This window comes from Pleurodeles waltl, chromosome 3_1 (genome assembly GCF_031143425.1).
Source record: "Pleurodeles waltl isolate 20211129_DDA chromosome 3_1, aPleWal1.hap1.20221129, whole genome shotgun sequence".
Classification (NCBI taxonomy): Eukaryota; Metazoa; Chordata; class Amphibia; order Caudata; family Salamandridae; genus Pleurodeles; species Pleurodeles waltl.
In genome coordinates this window covers 391,978,569-391,998,764 of record NC_090440.1, presented here as the reverse complement: position 1 = coordinate 391,998,764, position 20,196 = coordinate 391,978,569, and the positions used below count along the sequence as shown (strand labels likewise).

Sequence of the window (20,196 nt, the reverse complement as noted above, 5' to 3'; positions counted from 1 at the left end):
GTGTTTTTTTTTGTGGGTGGGTGGGGGGAGAAGATGTTGGGGTTTTTGTGTATTAAAAATATAAAACAAAAATAAATGTATAAAAAAATATATATATGTAATTGTTTAGGATAAGATAGTATGGCCCTCATTACAACCCTGGCGGATGGTGTTAAAGCGGCGGTAAGACTGCCAACAGGCCGGCGGTAAAAAATTAGCAATTACGATCATGGCGGAAACCGCCAACAAAGACAGCCACTTTAACACTCAGACCGCCACAGCGATACAAACAAACATCGCGGCGGTCACCGCCAACAGACAGGCGGGAGACAATGTACCGCCCACACTATTATGACAGGCCAACCCGCCACCTTTTCCGGGGCGGATTCACCACGGATAAAAACACGGCAGAAACAGGAATTTCAAAGGAAAAACGCTCACCTCATCACACTCCACGAGGAGCGAGAACACCATGGACCCGGAACTCCAAATTCTACCTGCGATACTCTTCCTGCTCCTGTTCCAGAAGCACGAATGCCAGAGGCAAAGACCACGGTGAGTACTGCACCTACGACACAGGGGAGGGGGGAGGCAAAAAACAGGGACACACACACGCAACACACCCACCCTCACCCACTACAACACACACACTAATACATGTTGATACATAACAGTTACACCCCAAAGCCCCCCGGATGAATGCAAAGACAAAAGGAAATGATTGTAACCATTGTAATCTATTAAAATACAGTACTCCAAAATATATATACACTATAAACAAATATATACACCAATAATACAAGTCCAGGTATTGCACCATTTATAGTCCGTGGACCACTGGGCCCAAAATGCATGGGCGAGGCCCACACTCGATACCAGATCAAAACAGAGAGAACACTGCAGGGGCATCAGATAGAAATACAACAGGCACCTCAGAGGGAAGGGAAAGGGGGGCACCTCAGCCGGCTGAGTGCACAACGCCAGATTCACGAGGGGGGCTCAATGCCCACTGTTCAATCCTGGTGAGTGCAAAGCCACAGTCTCTCAAGTCTCTCCAGTGGGTGGTTTGCCCACTGCTGCATCCTGTGGAGTGCAAAGCCACAGTCTCTCAAGTCTCTCCAGTGGGTGGTTTGCCCACTGTTCAATCCTGGGGAGTGCAAAGCCACAGTCTCTCAAGTCTCTACAGTGGGTGGTTTGCACACTGTTCAATCCTGGGGAGTGCAAAGCCACAGTCTCTCAAGTCTCTACAGTGGATGGGTTGCCCACTGTTCAATCCTGGGGAGTGAAAAGCCACAGTCTCTCAAGTCTCTACAGTGGGTGGGTTGCCCACTGTTCAATCCTGGGGAGTGCAAAGCCACAGTCTCTCAAGTCTCTCCAGTGGGTGGTTTGCCCACTGTTCAATCCTGGGGAGTGCAAAGCCACAGTCTCTCAAGTGGATAACAGTCTCCACTGGTTATGGAGGGGGACTGGTGCCCAGAGTGCTTCATCCTGTGAAGGACAGAGGTAGTGGATGGATCTCTCCACTGGTTCTGGAGGGGGACTGGTGCCCAGAGTGCATCACTCACCCTGTGACGGACCCAGTTGTGTCAGTGCCCCTGCTGCTCATGGGCTAGCGGTGCTTGAGTTGGCGGTGCCCTGTTCAGCGGTGCTTGAGTTGGCGGTGCCCTGTTCAGCGGTGCTTGTGCTGGCGGTCCTTCATGGCCCAGCGGTGCTTGTGCTGGTGGTGCCCTGTTCAGCGGTGCTTGGGTTGGCGGTGCCCTGTTCATCGGTGCTTGTGCTGGTGGTGCCCTGTTCAGCTGTGCTTGAGTTGGCGGTGCCCTGTTCAGTGGTGCTTGATTTGGCGGTGCCCTGTTCAGCGGTGCTTGATTTGGTGGTGCCCTGTTCAGCGGTGCTTGTGCTGGCGGTCCTTCATGGCCCAGTGGGGCTTGTGCTGGCGGTCCTTCATGGCCCAGCGGGGCTTGAGTTGGCGGTGCCCTGTTCAGCGGTGCTTGTGCTGGCGGTCCTTCATGGCCCAGCGGGGCTTGTGCTGGCGGTGGCCTCCTGGGCAGCTGGGCTGGGGCTGGCGGGGCCCTCCTGGGCAGCTGGGTTGGGGCTGGCGGGGCCTTCCTGGGCAGCTGGGCTGGGGCTGGTGGGGCCCTACGCTGGGCTGGGGCTGGCTGGGCTCTCCTGGGCAGCTGGGATGGGGCTGGCGGTGGCCTCCTGGGCAGCTGGGATGGGGCTGGCGGTGGCCTCCTGGGCAGCGGGGATGATGGCAGTCTTCTCCACCGTGCTGCTCTTCCCAGACTTGCCGGGTTTCTTGTGGCCCTTCCCCACCTTGGGAGGTGTAACAGCTGACTCCACACTCCCAAAGGGAACCATTGGAGCGGCTTTGGTGGCTGTAGTCTTCCCCCTCTCCCGCTGGGCACAGGCCAACTTCTGATGCTTCACAGGGGGGGACTGGCTGTGCTGTGGCTCCGTGCCACACTGGCTGTCCTGGTGGCCGGTGCACTCCACATACCTGTGACTACAGGCACCACTGGTCCCGGTGATGTTGTGGCTGAGGTGCTACTTCGGGACCTATGAGATGGACGGGGTGGGGGAGGTGTGGGAAAAAGGTCAAGGCTGGACAGGAAAATTATTTTGGACACACTGGGACGGGTAGCTGGAGGGGGTTTCGGAGTGGAAGAAGAGGTGGTGGTAGTAGGAGGTGTACGTTTGGTGACTTTGGGTGCAGGTGCATGCGCTTAAGGCTGTTGTGAGGTGGATGGCTGTTGGGTGGGTGTGTGCCTGCGTTTGTGTATCTTTGGAGGGGGCTTCACAGGTATGTGTGAATGGTAGTGGGGGTGGTGACTGCACGTGAGCAGGGTGTGCTGGTGGGTGTGCTGGTGGGGGACGTAGTGGCTGTAGAGGTAGTGCATACAGGTGTGCGTGTAGACGAGACTGGGAGGGAGGAGGGAGACGACGAGGAGGGGGACACAGTGGAGGCAGTGGATGTTGGTGTGTCTGCATGTGTGTGATGCTTGCGTGAGTACCTGTGGGATGTGTGGTGCTTATGTTTGCCTGAGCTTCCCTTGTGTGGTGAGGTGTGTGCAGGCTGGTCTGATGGTGTGCTTGGGATAGGCAGAGGTACAGGGGATTGGGTCTGGGTGGAGGAAGTTGGAGGGGGGAGGCTAGACCCAGGGACATCAGTGCTGAGGCCAGAGTTTGAAAAGCTCGGTGAAGGGCTGCCTGAAAAGAATGAATGCCCTCCAGGAATGCATTAATTTGTTGCAACTGCCTTTCTACACCCTGGATGGCATTCAAAATGGTAGACTGCCCAACAGTGAGTGACCTGAGGAGGTAAATGGCCTCCTCACTGAGGGCAGCAGGGGTGACTGGGGCAGGGCCTGAGGTGCCTGGGGCGAAGGTGATGCCCACCCTCCTGGGTGAGCGGGCACGGGGCGAAGGCTGAGGGGCTGCTGGGAGGGCGGTGCTGGTAGGGGGGGTGGCGGCTGAACCTGTAGATGCAGGGGGCACAGATGTTGCCGCCACCACAACCGAGCTCCCCTCAGAGGACGAGTCCGTGTCGCTGGTTTCAGCTCCTGTCCCCACCGTGGAGCTCCCCTCGCCCTCCGTCCCACTGGTGAATTCAGAGTCCGTAGTGTGGCCCTCCATGACCATGTGGGATGCAGCTCCCTCGTGCTCCGGTGCCACTGCACCTCCGCCTGATGATGTTAATGCACACAAGAACAGGTAGACCACAAAAGGGGGGGGGGGAGACAGAATAACGACATGTTGAGTGCATGGATTACCGCTACCGTTGGCAGACAAGACAGACACAGAAGCACCCTGCACTACACCGCGCTCTTGGGCTCTTCTGTGCAATTCCTGGGAAATGGCCTACAAGGCTATGGATGACATCTGCACACATAGATGACACAGGGGCATAAATAGCCGTACTTGGCACTCTACAGAGGTGGGGTGGGGGGCCACAGGGCCATGCCTTACGGAGGGGCCTAGCCTACGGAACTCGCCCTGAACTAGGGAAACCCACAGCCCTCCTCCCCCACCCAGACAACTCCACTGCGCACAAAGTCAGCTGAATGAGAGTGTACTCACCCCCTTGTGTCTGCTGTGATGCCCTCATGCGCCCATCCAACTCCGGGTAGGCTGCCGCCAGGATCCTGAACATCAGGGGGTCATGGTTCGACGGGCACCCCTCCCACGTTGGGAGGCCATCCCCTACTGAGCCTCTGCCATCTTCTTGCTCCAGTGGCGAATGTCCTCCCATCTTTTCCGGCAGTGGGTGCTCCGTCTGTGGTAGACCCCCAGGGTCCCGACGTCCTTGGCGATGGCACGCCAAATATCTTTCTTCTGGTGGGCGTTGACTTACATGAAATGTACAGGGGAAGAAGAGAAGTAATTACCAACTGCACCGTCAAAGTGAGAGGCCCCCATCCCTACCCTTGCCATGTGGCACATGCACCCACCGTCTTTCATGCACGCAGCACTCTGCCCCCTTCCTTCTTACATCCAGCCCTCTCCACACAGGCATAGCCCATACAACATGCTCCCTGTGTACTTACCTGTTTGTCTGGAGGACCGTAGAGTAGCGTGTACTGGGGGAGGAAACCATCAACGAGCTTCTCCAACTCCTCCGATGTGAAGGCAGGGGCACTTTCCCCAGACGCACGAGCCATTGTCTCTTCCAGACTGAGGTCACAGCAGCACTTGCAGTGTAGGTCCTCTCCTGTCGAAGATCAGGTATCGAGTGTTTGAAGGGATAGAAAATGGCGCTCATGTCTGCGGCGGTCACGTCCGCGGCGGTGTGTACCATCACGGGCAGCGTACATCGTCATTGGCTCCTGAGACCCATAGGGTCCAATGTTAACCAATACAGCATTGCGCCGCGGTCTCCGACCGCCTACCGCGACGGTGTACAACGCCAGCAGTTACCTCACATTCCATTGTCCCACTTTAGAGGTCAGGCAGCCGCCATTTCAGGGGCCCACATGGCCTCATTTTATACTGCGTCACACATACCTAGGCCTAGTCTCAACACACATGCAGGCCACCTTTTGTGTATGATTGGTGTTCTGTGTAAACTGTGGGTACGTACCTCTGAGTTGTTTGACTCTGTGTTCGCTGTTGTCCTTCATAGGCACCGTCCGCTGGGACATGTGAGGAGATAGCGGCATCCTCCGGTGTACCGACCATTGGTGGACCTGTCGACAGTGGAGGAGCGACATTTGATAATCACCTACAGGTTTGACCGTGCCACAATCCAGGAACTGTATACCCAGTTGGATCCAGACCTGATGTCAGCAATCCGCCATCCCACAGGAATCGCCCCTCAAGTGCAGCTGCTGTCAGTGCTCCATTTCCTTGCAAGTGGGTCTTTTCAAACAACTGTGGCCATGGCATCAGGGATGTCCCAGCCTATGTTTTCCAACGTATTGTCAAGAGTGTTGTCTGCCTTTCTGAAACAAATGCGGAGCTACATCGTTTTCCCTTAGGTGGAGGATTTGCCTACAGTGAAAGGTGATTTCTATGCCCTGGGACATATCCCCAACATCATAGGTGCCATTGATGGGACCCATGTGGCTTTGGTTCCCCCCCCCCACAGGAGTGAACAGGTGTACTGGAACGGAAGAGTTATCATTCTATGAATGTACAGATGGTATGTTTGGCAGACCAGTACATCTCCCATGTGAATGCCATGTTCCCTGGCTCAGTGCATGACGCCTACATCCTGCGGAATAGCAGCATCCCTTATGTGATGGGTCAACTCCAGAGGCACCGTGTGTGGCTATTAGGTGAGCCCCTGGAAGCAAAACAGTGGGAATGGTTGTCTGGGGTTACCCCTACAGGTTAGTGTGTGTCTAACAGTTGTCCCTCGCCATTTGCAGGTGACTCTTGGTACCCCAACCTGTCATGGCTACTGACCCCAGTGAGGAATCCCAGGACCAGGGCAGAGGAACGCTACAATGAGGCCCATGGGCGAACTAGGAGGGTGATCGAGCGGACCTTCGGCCTCCTAAAGGCCAGGTTCAGGTGCCTGCATATGACAGATGGATCCCTATTCTACTCACCAAAGAAGGTGTGCCAGATCATCGTGGCCTGCTGTGTGCTTCACAACTTGACTTTGCGACGACAGATGCCTTTTCTGCAGGAGGATGGTCCAGATGGCGGTGTTGTGGCAGCTGTGGAGCCTGTGGACAGTGATGAGGATGAAGCAGAGGAAGACATGCAGAACAGGGACTCAGTGATCCGGCAATATTTCCAGTGAAACACAGGTGTGAATACATTCCTGCCTACTACATGTACTTTTACACTACTGCCTCTATCCTGTCTGTCGTTTTCACCCAGTGTATGGTCACTGAGTTGTCACTTTCCCTGACAGTTCCACAGATGTGGGTCCCAACGTGTGTCATCTGCTTACATTCCTCATGGACTAGGAGCTTTGTGACATAGGTTGACATTACTATTTCAAGAACATTTTGTCACTGTAATTGCAAATACACTATTTCGAAATCACAGACAGACTCCAGATAATTTTGTGCTTTAGGTGTGTTTATTTAAATGCAAATTATTGGAGGGGGAAGTTAAATGGTGAGGGGTGGTGGCGGAGAAGTGTCCATGGCAGAGTCCAGTCTATTAGTCTCACAGGTGCATTGCCCATATGGGCATAGGAAGTGGAGCTGGGGCAGTTTAATTATGGACAGGATGACAAAGTGGGACAGTGGGATGACAATCAGGGTGGTCTCATTTCTTGGCGGGGGTCTTGGCATCGTGCTCTGTCTTGTTCCTGGATCTTAGGGACCGTTTGCAGGGTGGTTCTCCCTCTGCAGGGGGTGGGGTGCTGGTGTGGTGGTCCTGTGGTGGGGCGTTCCGTCCACTAGCGCCAGCGGAGGTGGTGGGCAGTTCATCGTCCATTCTAGTGTCAGGGGCCCCTTGGAGTGCCACAGTGTCCCTCCTGGTGTTGAGTACTTCCTTCAGCACCCCTACGATGGTGCCCAGGCTGGAGCTGATGGTTCTGAGTTCCTCCCTGAAGCCCATATAGTGTTCCTCCTGCATGCGCTGGGTCTCCTGAAACTTGGCCAGTACCGTTGCCATCGTCTCCTGGGAGTAGTGGTATGCTCCCATGATGGAGGAAAGGGCCTCGTGGAGAGTGGGTTCCCTTGGCCTGTCCGCCCCCTGTTGCACGGCAGCCCTCCCAGTTCCCCTGTGTTCCTGGGCCTCCGTCCCCTGGACCGTGTGCCCACTGCCACTGCCCCCAGGTCCCTGTTGTTGTTGGGGTGGTGGATTATCCTGGGTTCCCTGTAGTGGTGGACACACAGCTGATTGATGTGTCCTGTGGACGGAGGTATGGGCCTGCTGGGTGGGTGCTGTGCTGGTGTTTCCAGAGGGGGGAAGGTCTGTGGTGGCCTGTGCCTGTGTGTGGGGAACCGACTGTCCCGAGGCCCCCGATGGGCCGGGCTGGTCATCTAGATCCAGTTGGACAGAGGTGCTGTCATCACTGTGGGCCTCTTCTGTGGGTGGAGTGGACATGCCTGGACCCTCCTGTCTGGTGACATTGGGTAGGAGTCCTGCAGGGGTGGAAAGACATAATTATGGCATCTGTGTGTGGCATGGTGTGCAATGGGTGGGTGACCGTGTACCCCAGTGCTAGCATTCCTGTGTGGGACCTTGTGTGAGGATGGTTTAGGGGGTGTTTGGCTATGTGCAGTGTGCATGTTTTGGTGATGGGAGTCCATGCTTTGTTGTTGCATGCAGGGCTTGGTGTTGGGATGGCTGGTTTGTGATATTGGTACATTTGTGAGAAGTTGGAGTGATAGGGGTGAGGGCGAGGGTGGGGGTATGTCATAGCATGCAGGTAGGGTGGGGGATGTAATAGTTAAGATTTGACTTACCAGAGTCAATTCCTCCATCTACTCCTGCGAGGCCCTCAGGATGCAGAATCACCAAGACTTGCTCCTCCCATGTTGTTAGTTGTAGGTGAGGTGGTGGGGGTCCGCCGCCAGTCCGCTGAACCGCCAGGTGGTGTCTTGAGACCCCAGAACGCACCTTCCCCCATAGGTCGATCCTCCTTTTCCTGATGTCCTCCCGATTTCTGGGGTGCTGTCCCACTGCATTGACCCTGTCCACTATTCTTCGCCATAGCTCCATCTTCCTTGCAATTGAGGTGTGCTGCACCTGTGTTCCAAATAGCTGTGGCTCTACCCGGACGATTTCCTCCACCATGACCCTAAGCTCCTCCTCCGAGAACCTGGGGTGTCTTTGCCGTGCCATGGGGTGGTGTAGGTGATGTGTGGGGTGGTGTGTGTGGTGATAAGTGTGGTGATATGTAGTGGTGTGTTGTGTGAGGTGCGTGGAAGTTGTGTGGGTGATGGTGTTATGTGCCTGTGGATGCTGTTGTACTTGCTGGTGGTGTCTCTCTCTGTTCTTCGTTCTCAATTTTTGTCGTAGGGATTTGTGGGTGATGTGGGTGTGTGTTTTATATAGTATTGGGTGTGTGGCAGTGGTGTGTGTATGTGTCTCAGGTGTGTGTATTTCGAATTGTCCAATGTGGTTGTGTTTTGTAAATGTGTGTGTATTTTGACCGCGGCGGTGTGTACCGCCAATGGAATAATGCAGTTGAAAGACCGCCGCGTGGATTCGTGTGTCGTGATAGTGTGGGTGTATTTCTGTTGGCGTGACGGTGGAGGTTTTGTTTTTGCCAGTTTATCACTGACCTTTGGTGTGGCGGACTTGTGTGGGTGTCTGAATTTTGGCGGGTTCCGAGATGTGGGTCATAATAGCTGTGGCGGAATTACGCAGCCGCGGCGGTGTCTTGGAGGTCTTCTGCACGGCTGTAACCAGCTTTTACCGCCAATGTTGTAATGACCCCCTATGTGTTTAGGTTAGTATATGACGTCCTCCATGTGTCCCGTCATATAAGGGGGGGGGGGGGAGATTGATGTTTAGAGTGTTTAGTTAAATGTGATAAGTAAGTTTAGCTTAGGGTAGTTAGGGCCAGTTGTGGGTAATGTGTAGTTAGGATAGGTTAGGTTAGTTAAGGTGTTTCCCCTAATTTTCTTATCCTTTTTTACAGTTAAATAAGCGTTTAGGTACTCCTTTACAGTATGTGTCTTATGCTTGGGGATCAGGGCCTTGGCATGGGTGAACAGTGTCAATTTAGTTTTTGCATTGGTGTTCCATCCTGCATCCAAATCCCAATTGAGCTGTCACATTGGCAGCTACACGAAAGCTACTTCTCTATTCATCTGCCGTCCATTACACCCACCACTCAAGGTTACTATGGTTCCCAATGTGTTGTTAAGTTTGGATGTATGTTTTCAATCTGTCATACTTTGAGACCAGATTTTGTCTCTGGGGCACTGTGGTACGTCTGCCTGGAGCATGATGTTCATGTGAACCCTGATAAGGTGAGTGATGGTATAATCTTATGTAGTATAGTATACATAACTCACACCTATCATTTCTTACATTGTACTGCCAGGTTACATATTTGTCCGTACACTCGTACATTCATTTTCTTCTGTATGGTGTGTGTGTGATGAAATTGTAGAGCCAGATGTCACATACCTAAAGATTGTCTAGAAGCAAAATGTGAAGACCTTGATTTTCTGCTTAGACATCCCTTGAAGCAGACTTATTCTTTCGAACACAGCATTATACTGTAATTCTTCTATTTACTTTAGAAATTACCCTCAGGAAGGGCAGATGAAGGTACAATCTAGACCCCAGTGCATAGTTATCAGCCCACAATCTTTCAAGGCAGTTGTATTGACATTCTTTGGCCATTGACATGAGGCAAACATCACTAATCTCCTACACGGTTGATGTGTCACATTACACAGAGACAAAGTGGTTGTGTAAGTGCCATTTATTTTAAAGTGCTGTAGTGTTATATTTACATAGTCCAGGACTGTGAGTCCATTAGTGTGACGCCTTCTATTGTGATACTATACAAGTGCAAAAGGACATGTCATTGGACATGCTGGGGTGAAGTGTCATACAGTGCAGAGGAAGATGAATTGCCAATGAGGTGGTGAGAGACAATCACAGAGCATAGTGTCAAGGTAAACAGTGGGCTGGAGAACAGTGCATGTGAGCAGCTGTTGCAAGACTGGCATTTTACAAAGCACAGGGCCTTGGATATAAGTGCTCATTTGGCATGGACTTGTGCTACTGGGTATTCTTACGGCTGAAGGTGATCTGTTCTACGTCTTCATCTTCTGATGTGTGTGTCGTCTCCTCTGCCCTTGGTGGAGGTGGGTTTGAAAGGGCAACACACACTTCAGTGTTTGAAGATGTGGAGTCAAAAATCCCAGTAGCTGTCAACTGTGGGGCTATTAAGGGCAGTACTGCAGCAAGGAGGAGCTGCTGGTTCTTAAGAATAGCAGCTACATCACTGTGGTAGGCACCCAGGTCGGCCCTGAGGGGGTCAATATTGGATTTGTGAACGCAGTGAAAGGTTTGGTGTAAAAGGTGTAGTGGCAACTCCCTTACTGCTGTGCTGATTTCCTTCACACTTTGTTGAAGTTCTTGCAAGATAGATGTTCGCCCTTGCATGGCTACTGCCTGTTCTGCAGATGACATCATGCACAAACGCACCCCCTCTAGGCTGGCTGCCATATTTTGCACCCCCACCCGCACCTCCTTGGCAAGCTCCTGCTGTACTCCAGCTACAGTCCTCTCAAAGCTGGTTCCAGTTTCGTCAGAGTCCTTAGCTGGGTTGGAGCTGGCAGGTTGTACAATTGGGGTAGTGGGTGGGTCCTCTGTGATGGCTGCTACTTCTGTGCTCCTCCTTGCGATTGAAGGTGGGGTCTGGAGGATTCCAGGACACCTTAGAGGGTCTACTGGCTGATGTTTGTCAGCTTGTCATCCATGTCATCAGGGAAGTCCAGGACAGGCATATGCCCAGGAGAGCCCTTGTCCTCTGCAATGAGATATTGTACAATTAGTGTGTCTGTGTTGTGGCATTTGTAATGTGACGTGCCTGACTTCCTATTAGTTGCACATTGTGATCTTGGTTCCTGTTCATTGTTCCTGTCATTAAGATTAGCAGTCTCCAAGGCCTATGCCCCACCAGCATGTCACATGTAGTGTGGGCAGTTTGGGGAAATGTCTGCGTCACATCCTCTAGGTGTAGGTTCTGCCAAAATTATATGTTGCCACCTTCTTGTCCTATCCAACCATCTACTTCCATTATCATGTTGTGGCCTTGCACTTGCTGTGGGTGTTCTGATGGCACTTGCACCATGACCCAGTCTCTGATATTTCACATCCAGCTGTATGTTGCTGAGACCTAGCATATACTATGTATAGCATTGGCATGGCACAATATAGGGCTCAGCATTGGTAGTGTGTAATGTTGATGTTGGGGAATGTGTGCTACATTGAATTGCACTGATGGTCCTAGCAGTGTTCTATTTCCTCTTCTGACTATGCAGGTGTGTTTCACTAGCTGGAAGCATATGTCCTCCTCCTCAATGCTGTTGTATTAGCACTATGACACTTGAGATGTTGCATGGTGGCATTGCAGCTATTGTGACCCACGCAAAGGGCAGACCCTGACATGTGCAGCATGGGTATGACATTCCTGCTGTGTACCTCATAATGTTTATGACAATGCCTGATGTTTGTATCGACTATGGACACTAGCATTTGACAGGATTAGCACATTTTTATTGATTACAGGGGATCGATAACGTTGTTGTCCTGAACCCTCTAATTTGGATGTGATCCATGGGCGCGTAACTGCCATTAGCTACTTGACCTGCACACACAGCAGAGGTGGTAGTGGCAACTGTTGTCAATGTTAAATTCCACTTGCGGATATGGCCTGAGACTGTTAATTGAGCCCTAGCTCATGTAGCGACAATACCAGCTGTCATGTGACAGCATGCCAGTTTTCTGTTGTACCCTACCCTCCTGGACTGGCTTTGCTTTTCCAACATCCTTGGCATGGCAGCATACCCTAATGCAAAGGTTGTTGGTGTAGTGTTGTGCTGTGCCCCAGGTTTGCCCTGCACAGCCCATGCCCCCGGGCTGTGCCCCTTTGCCCTTTCAACTACCTGATTATCATGGCTTACACACATTGGGTAGCAGGTATGCCCCCCCCACTTGCAATTAACAATTAGGCATTTTAGTTCCCCATGCCACTTACCCTGCATCTGTGTTGTATCCTGGTAGTCTGCGCTGTCATGTCATTGAATCCCTGTGACGATCTCCTCAGGGATGAGGGCTGCCACCATCTTCTCCATGTGGTCCAGGGCCTCCTTCGGTGCTGGACTCCCACCTCCAGTCTGCAGTGCTGCCTTCCTGTTCCTTGCCATCTTTTCCTTGGTCCTGCGCTTGCAGTCATGCCAGCGCTTCTTGCATTCAGTGACGTGAAAAACACTTGGGACTCCTCCTGGTGGCCCACCACTTTAGGCCCCGCACCCACCCCTGCAAACCATGCACGCAACCTCGGCATCATCCTGGATCCCTCCCTCTCAATGGCCCAACAAATCAACGCCGTCACCTCCTCATGTTTTAACACACTCCGCACACTGAAAAAAACATTCAAATGGATCCCCACAGAGACCAGAAAGACCGTCACCCACGCACTCATCAGCAGCAGGCTAGACTACGGCAACGCCCTCTACGCCGGCACCACACTCAAACTCAAGCGCAAACTACAGCGAATCCAGAACTCAGCAACACGCCTCATCCTCGACCTCCCCCGCCATGAACACATCTAACCACACCTCAAATCCCTCCACTGGCTCCCCATAGACAAAAGGATCACCTTTAAGATCCTCATCCACGCACACAAATCCCTCCACAACACCGGCCCAACCTACCTCAACGAAAGATCGACCTTCCACACTACCACACGCCACCTCCACTCCGCCGACCTCTCTCTCGCACAGTTCCCCGCATCAAACACACCACCACTGGAGGCAGATCTTTCTCCTATCTTGCCCCCAAAGCCTGGACCTCCCTCCCCACCCACCTCCGCAAGACCCAGGACCCTACTACTCTTCAGGAAGGGCCTTAAAAAATGGCTTTTCGAACAGTTATCTCCCGTCCCCTCCCCCCCAGCGCCTTGAGACTCTCACGGGTGAGTAGCGTGCACTATAAGTTTCTTTGATTGATTGATTGATTGACTGTTCTCCGTACTTCTGCCACACTGTTAATCTTATCGACAATTTGTTGCCAAATTGCCTCTATCCTCCCAATTGGCAATTTAGAGGTGATAAAAAGTTGGTGCTGGTGTTCTTTCACCTCTTTCACCAGTATTTCCTGCTCCTCTGCACTGAACCAATACTTACTTTTCTTTTTCTCTTTCTCCTAGGTCTTGTGTGGGTCCTCCTGGCTGGTTCCTGGTCAGTTGTCATCTTCCCGGGGTCTCTCATAGCTTCTGGGATCCATTTTGGCTCTCCTATGCACATTTTGCTGAGTTTATGCAGCTTTTGACGCAATTGCAAATTGACCTACATCACAAATCTTAATGAGGTAGTTTTCAGTTTGTGAACCATTAGGAATTGTAGTCATCACAGGGATGGTGGCCTCCTGGGGTCAGCAGACCACCAAGTCTGTGATTGCTTTTAAGAAGAGAAATATATATATTTTTAAATGCAGCCAATTTTCCTTAAAAGAAAACAGGCTGCATTTGAAAAGATTAAATGCATCCTGTTTCCGTAAAGGAAAATGGGCTGCATTTAAAAAGAAAATAATGAAACTTGAAAGTTTCACTTTTTAAGAGTAGGCAGTGGTCCACAGGACCACCAACTGTTCTCAAAGGGGAAGAGGTATCTTAGGGACCACTTCCCATTTGCGAATGAGTTACCACCCACTTTCTATTGTCAGTAAATTGTCAATGGTTTGCAAACTCATTTCAGTAGCAAAACACTCCAACATACCATTCCAATTTGGTATTGGGAAGGTATGCCCTCAACAGGCCCCTTCCTAATACCAAATTGCAAAACTCAAATTGCGATTCGGTAACAAGTTACCAAATTGAAATTTGGGCTTTGTACATCTAAAAATACATTTTTTCTGTTGCAAACTGCCTGATTCTGTGAACTGGGCCCTTTGGGACAGGAACATTTCTTCGTATATCTAGCCCCACTTGTCCAGTTTATTGCTGCGGGAGGCTAGCTGCCTGTATGGACACTTTGAGTGACCTGGCAGGGTGTCAACATCTCACTATTTCAGCCATATAGGAAACATGAATGAGGTATTTGTCTGAGAGTGAGAACAGCTGCATCACAGAAGTGGTCCTGGACAGCACAGCTTCAGGGACACAGTGTACTTTAAACATGCTAATAGAAAATGTGGACACACAGTTTAGCAACCCTGAATGTGTGAATGAAGACCCTACTGGGTGCTTATGCTGGGAATATGTTTTGGGTGTTTATTTCTTCTATTATGTTTCCTTCAAGGTGCATACATACTATCACATCAAGGAACAGAAGCACAGGTAGAGTGTGATTTGCCCAAGGTCAAACCTTTTTGTGAATTGGAGATCCTATTGCAGTATTGCTTGTTCCAAAGGCTATTACTATATCCCCATATTAGGTTTTGCTGAATACACCACAAGATTGTGCACTGTCTTCCCATCCTCGCCTGCTGTACTTGCAATCCTTTTTTTATCACCAGTTGCTAACAGCTTTTATGTTGATTCTAAATACACCCATTCTTGGACAAAAAATGGGGAGAGGGGAATATATTAAAATTATAGCCAAAAGAGAAGGCCGGGATTAAAAACAATCTCTTCTCATTGCACAGTTTCAAGGTAGCCAACTAGACCACAACTGCAGTGGGACTAATTCCAATGGAAATTCCATCTAAAAGGGGACTACTCTTTCAAAGGAACTGCCAATGTATTGCGGGCCCTGACGATATTCACAATGCAATGTTTATTTCCAGGATATGTGACTAAAGCCAGGATTAGTTGTATAAGTCTAGTGGTGATGTTTGTACACCCTGGTGAATTGCCTACATTGTTACGTGTCCTTTCAGTGTGTTTTTTTACAACACTCGCTGCATGTATTACGCCTGTTTCTAAGGCACATACCCAGTATTTTCATATAATTGGAGAAAGGTAGAAGTAGATAGTAAGAGCTTTTCTTTAGGCCATGGAGCAGTACATGGTTACTAGGCAGTACCCGTGGTGCATACTGTTGTTTACAATTTGTGTTTCAGGTCTTAAGACTATTTCATTCTATTTGGACAAATTATTAATTTCAGAAACTTGTCTCTCCAAGGGTGCCATTAGCGATCTGTCAAGGCTCGCTCCATAGGTGATAGAGGGGCAGCATGATACCCTAATCAAAGTCAATATCAAGCACGTTTCTATCACTTAAAAGGGCCTGATTTAAAGGAAGAGGTTATGGAATTAAATCTCAAAAATTAGATCCTTGCCTCATAATTTCCCTGCTTCACAACAAACGTTCTTTAAAATGGCCATGCATCCAAGCTATCTCTTTGCGTGCAAAATGTTTAAACATGCATAGTGTTTACATGCCCACCAAGTGGCCTGTGAAGTGATAATGGAGCATTGGCTACCCTAACTTTGAGCTGAGGGAGTGGGATTTCCAGTAATAGTCACGTATTTTAAGCATCAAGTACTGTTCTAAGACTGGAAGTGCTTAGGTGGTCTGTGTTGGACCTGGAATACTTGGTGTGGTTTCCCTGACTTTTTGCCTTCAGATCTCCTGTTTTGCTGACCTTGTGTTTGCTGGCTTTAGTAGGACTGTGGGCACTTTACCATTGCTAATCAGTGCTAAAGTGCATGTGCTCTCTGCTTAAAACATGGTAACATTGGCATATTTAATTTACATACAAGTCCATAGTAGAGTGCCCTTCCTGTGCCCAGGGCCTGTAAATCAAATGCTACTGATGGGGGCGCAGCACTGATTGTGCCACCCACTACAGTAGCACTTCAAACATGTCTCAGGCCTGTAATGCAGAGCCTGCATGTGCAGCTTTAAACTGCCTTGTGAACTGGCAAGTTAACCCTCTTGCCATGCCCAAACCATCCTTTTTAATACAGAGTGAACCCAAAGGTAGGCCCTGGACAGCCCAACAACAGGGTGCAGTGTATTTAAAAACTAGGACATGTTCTTTAAAATTTTACATGTCCTAGTAGTGAAAAACTCTTAAATTCATTTTTCAGTACTGCAAGCCCTGTATCTCCCATAGGATAACATTGGGATTGTCTTGTTACATTTTATAAGAGTAATTTCCAATTGGTAAGGGGTGGGACCCACCACGTTTTATGTCTCTGGAATCACAATTTAAAATCAAAACTTATGGTGAAGTCAGATTTTAAATTGAAATTTTGAAAATGCCACTTTTAGAAAGTTGGCATTTTCTTATTTTAGCTATTTGATGCCTTCTGCCTGCCCCTGAATACATGCCTGGGTGGCTGATAGCTGGGCTTTGTGCATTTCCAACAGACAACCATATACAAAGGGAGCTTAAGTGTGAGTGTTAGGCCCTTCACAGCCTGATGAGCCGTCCTGGGCAGGATGGGAGGGAGGAGCTGACACTTAAACCTGTCCTCACACAAAGAGCTGCATACACGCTGTAGTGACTCTGGAGCCAGGGCAGAAAGGGCAGGGACTCTGTGCACTTCAAAGATCTCTCTTTGAAGTCTTCCCCATCTTCAAAGGCACAACGGTGTATCAACATCAACTAAGTACACTTCTGGATAAGTGTATACTCTGCCAGGAAGAAGGACTACTGTGAAGAAAGGACTTCCACTCTGTTGGAATGCTATTTTGCTGGACTCCTGCTCTGTTGTGCTGACCTATTGCCTGCTGCCCTCCTTGCCTGGTAGTGAGAAGGACTTGACCTGCATCCGTCTAACCTGGAACCAAAGTGACTCAAAGGGCTTGCTGGCTTGCCTCCTGTTTTCTGAGGTCTTGGGGATTCAGAGAATTCCAACTCTCCTGCTACAGCTCCTGGACTCTGTCAACTGTGGGCCTTGCCTAGCCAAGTGGTGCCACTCCAGTCCTGGGCCCTAGCAAGTGGGTATAAAGTGCTGCTCCAGTCAAATCAATGTGTTGCCACTGCAGCGCAGATCAGAACTGGTGCAATGCCCCTGCTGCGTGGATCAGAACTGACACATCGGCCCCCATTGCATGGATCAGAGTCATCCCATCACCTCTCCAGTGTGGATCAACCTAGGTGCATCGCTTTCAGAGTCGCTGTACGTCGGACCCAATGCCTCACCACTGCTGCATGGAGAAATTTGATACATCTTCACTCCTGCATGCAAAGGATCATTGCATTGCCTCAACTGCAGGGATTGACACCGACGCATCACTTGAGTCTTCTCCCCACAACAGGATTAAGATACTTTCAGCGGGCCTCACTGGGTCCCTGTATCCAGCCAGCACTCCATTGTGGTGGGTCTAAACTTTTGACATTGTCCTAGTCTGGCGCAACCAGAAATCTCTGGGTAGCACTTCTTATTTCTAAGCACTAATTCACAGTTTATTCTTGTAAAAAATCATTTCTCAATTTCTACTTATTGGATTTTTGTTGGTTTGGTCATGTTTTGCTTAATTAATTAAGCTCTATTTTTGTAAACAGGTGTGGTATCTTTTTGTGTGGCGTTTTTACAGTTTGACTGAAGTATTGCACAGACACTTAACATATTGCCTCTTAAGCCTGACTGGTCTGAGCCATGCTAACAGAGTGTGAGCACAGGTTATTTTAGGGTATGTTTGTGACTTACCCTGACTAGGATTGTGGTTCCTGCTTGGACAGAGTACATACCTTTGCCAACAGGAAATACAATTTCTAACAGCCTGTATATTAGGAGAGAGCTGCTTATGTAATTTTATGAAAAGCGGCAAGCTGTTTGGGTCAGTACTTTAATGCCATGCCATGGTGGAATCCAGGCATGAGTGTCACACAATGCTCAAGGAGTTAGGCACAAAGGTGTGTGCTAAGATTTTATTATTTTATAATGCTTAATTGAATTCCATGATTGGACCTTCTTGTGATTAGAAAGAACATGAATAGAGAAGTTTTATTTGTTTTAACATCTTTACCACAGAATTGTATTCTAAAGTATATGGGAGGAGTACTAATTCTTCTAATCACGGGAGAACTAATTTATAGGGCAATCTGGCAGTGCCAGAAGGGCAGGCCTGACAAGTCAGTGTGTAGGCTGTTTTTTGGCTGTTTGCTGGGCTGTTTTATGGCCTGGTGGGCTAGTTTTTACTCCTGATTTCTTGTATATCACCACAAACATTACCTGCAGCTAGCACAGGTGCATGCAATGTCCCATGTTGTGCTCAACTCCTATACAACTTGTCTTTCAAGTTCAAGACTGCCCTGATTTGGAAATGTGGGGCACATTTCTGGCTATTTGATTCACTAATGGGGCCACTTTTAATTCTGTGCCCTGGCGTCCTTTTTGTCCTAGCCCGCCACTGCATCCAATTAGGTGTGATGTGTCAGTAGAATCAAAATGGCACAGAGAAGCTTAAGAACAGTTATTTCTGTGACTGCACACCCCATATTTTATCAGTTCAGAGGATGTAAATGCACAAAAGAGCGTAGATTACTATGCATGTGAAAGCATGCGTTTCAGTGTTTGTGCAAGAGTGTAAAAGTGTAAGAGTAAGTGTTTCCTCAAGAGTCCAAGATTCAGTATTAACACAATGATTCAAGATGCCATGTGTACAGCAACGCAAAATTCGATGTGTTATGCAAGCACACATGTGATTAAGGTCTGGAGAGTTATCCTGTTTCTGTACACTGGCCAGAGGTCAGGGGAAAGAGGTGCTTATTCTATTCAGTTCTTGAAGTAGGAGAACCGTGATAATTTGGTTGGGGTCCTTTTCTCACTAATGTTGAAGGAAGAATGGTTTGTGTGGATGCGGCTGCTGGTCTAGCCAGTATATGAGTGTGTGTTTTATATGTGTAAATGGGTCGTGGCACTAATGGTATTGTGGTTTAAATTTCATTGGGAGGTAACCCGGTGATCTGTGACAATCTAGTTTTAGTTTCTTATAGATGGTGTAGATGCATCCTGTATGGTTGACCTGTGGTAGGTTAATGGTCAATTGGTAGTAAGAGTAGATGTTGTGGTGTATTTTCATTTGTCTTACATTTGTTAGCTCCAGTTCCAGCAGTGTATGCGTTGGAGGAAGTCTATTTAGCTACGTTATGAGTGTCCTTTCAGCCTGGACTGTGAGATGTCATTTAGAATGCTAGATGCACCAGCAGAACACATTGGGGTTCTCCCGTGGGGTCTCAGACAGTTGTCAGAGCAAGTAAAGGCCGGGAAAAAAGTTCTTCCTGGGCCTGTACGGTATGATTAATCCCTACCTCTATAATTACCTTAAATACAAAGTTACAGAGTAACACGGCCAAGTACATTCCAACTGGTTATCACACTCAAAACAAGTATATTAATCGAGAATACTTACGCTCATGCTGTTCACCTTGTCCAGCAAAGCAATGATTAAACTGTAGAGATTCCCCAGGTAGAGGACAAGTACCCTAAAATAAACAAATGTAATTCATATGTAACGGTTTATTACTTCTCCTGTAATCATATAGACTCAGTGTATGTAGCTTTGGTTATCCCTGTACCTCGCAAGCTGAAACCGCAGAGTGGTCCTAGGGTGGTACATCTCGAGTGCTGCCACAAGTTCAAATGCAGATGGGGCTATCATGGTAATTAGCGACACAACAACGCTCACCTGTGAAAACAAAGTTAGCATGCACCACCATCAATAGGATTCCAGCATTAGTATCATAGCCCGAAGTAAATAAAAAGATACATACATGAATAAATAGCTATATAAATAAATAAATAAGTAAATACTACCCAAACATCAATACAGCTAAAAAAAGTGTCCTCTTTGCAATTGCCCGGGACCTAGGCACTCTCTGTCTGACCTGTGAGGGAATGCAGTCAGATAAAAAATGGTTGAATCATGACTTGGGAAGTCATTTATAGCCTGGCGGACAGGTCAGTGGAGGTTATGGCATTTGCTACCCTCGCAGAAGGCCACCTATCAAATTTAGACTTCCGTTCAAGGACGGTGGGTATATCTGTGCTTTCAGTCCACCAAACTCAAAATTATTCCATTAGAAAGTTATCAGTAGGTTATGAGAAGGTTGAATTTCTTCAGTTGTGCAAGCCTGGAAGCAGTAGCTCGAAAGGGGTCTTTAAAGCAGGATATGTTGAATTAGCAGTCCCACTCTGTCCTTGAACTCCCTGCCCAAAGGCCT

The 20,196-nt window shown here is 49.1% G+C and overlaps 1 protein-coding gene across 1 annotated transcript in view; it reads right to left on the bottom strand.

The window, feature by feature from the left end:
* TMC3 (transmembrane channel like 3) overlaps positions 1-20,196 on the bottom strand; it is a 627,915-nt gene that overhangs the window by 182,415 nt on the left and 425,304 nt on the right. The window contains exons 11-12 of the mRNA XM_069222582.1: positions 19,552-19,661; positions 19,386-19,458 (exon numbers count right to left, since the gene is read on the bottom strand). Of these exons, the coding sequence (XP_069078683.1) occupies positions 19,386-19,458; positions 19,552-19,661 (183 nt within the window). The remainder of the gene's footprint in view (positions 1-19,385; positions 19,459-19,551; positions 19,662-20,196) is intronic.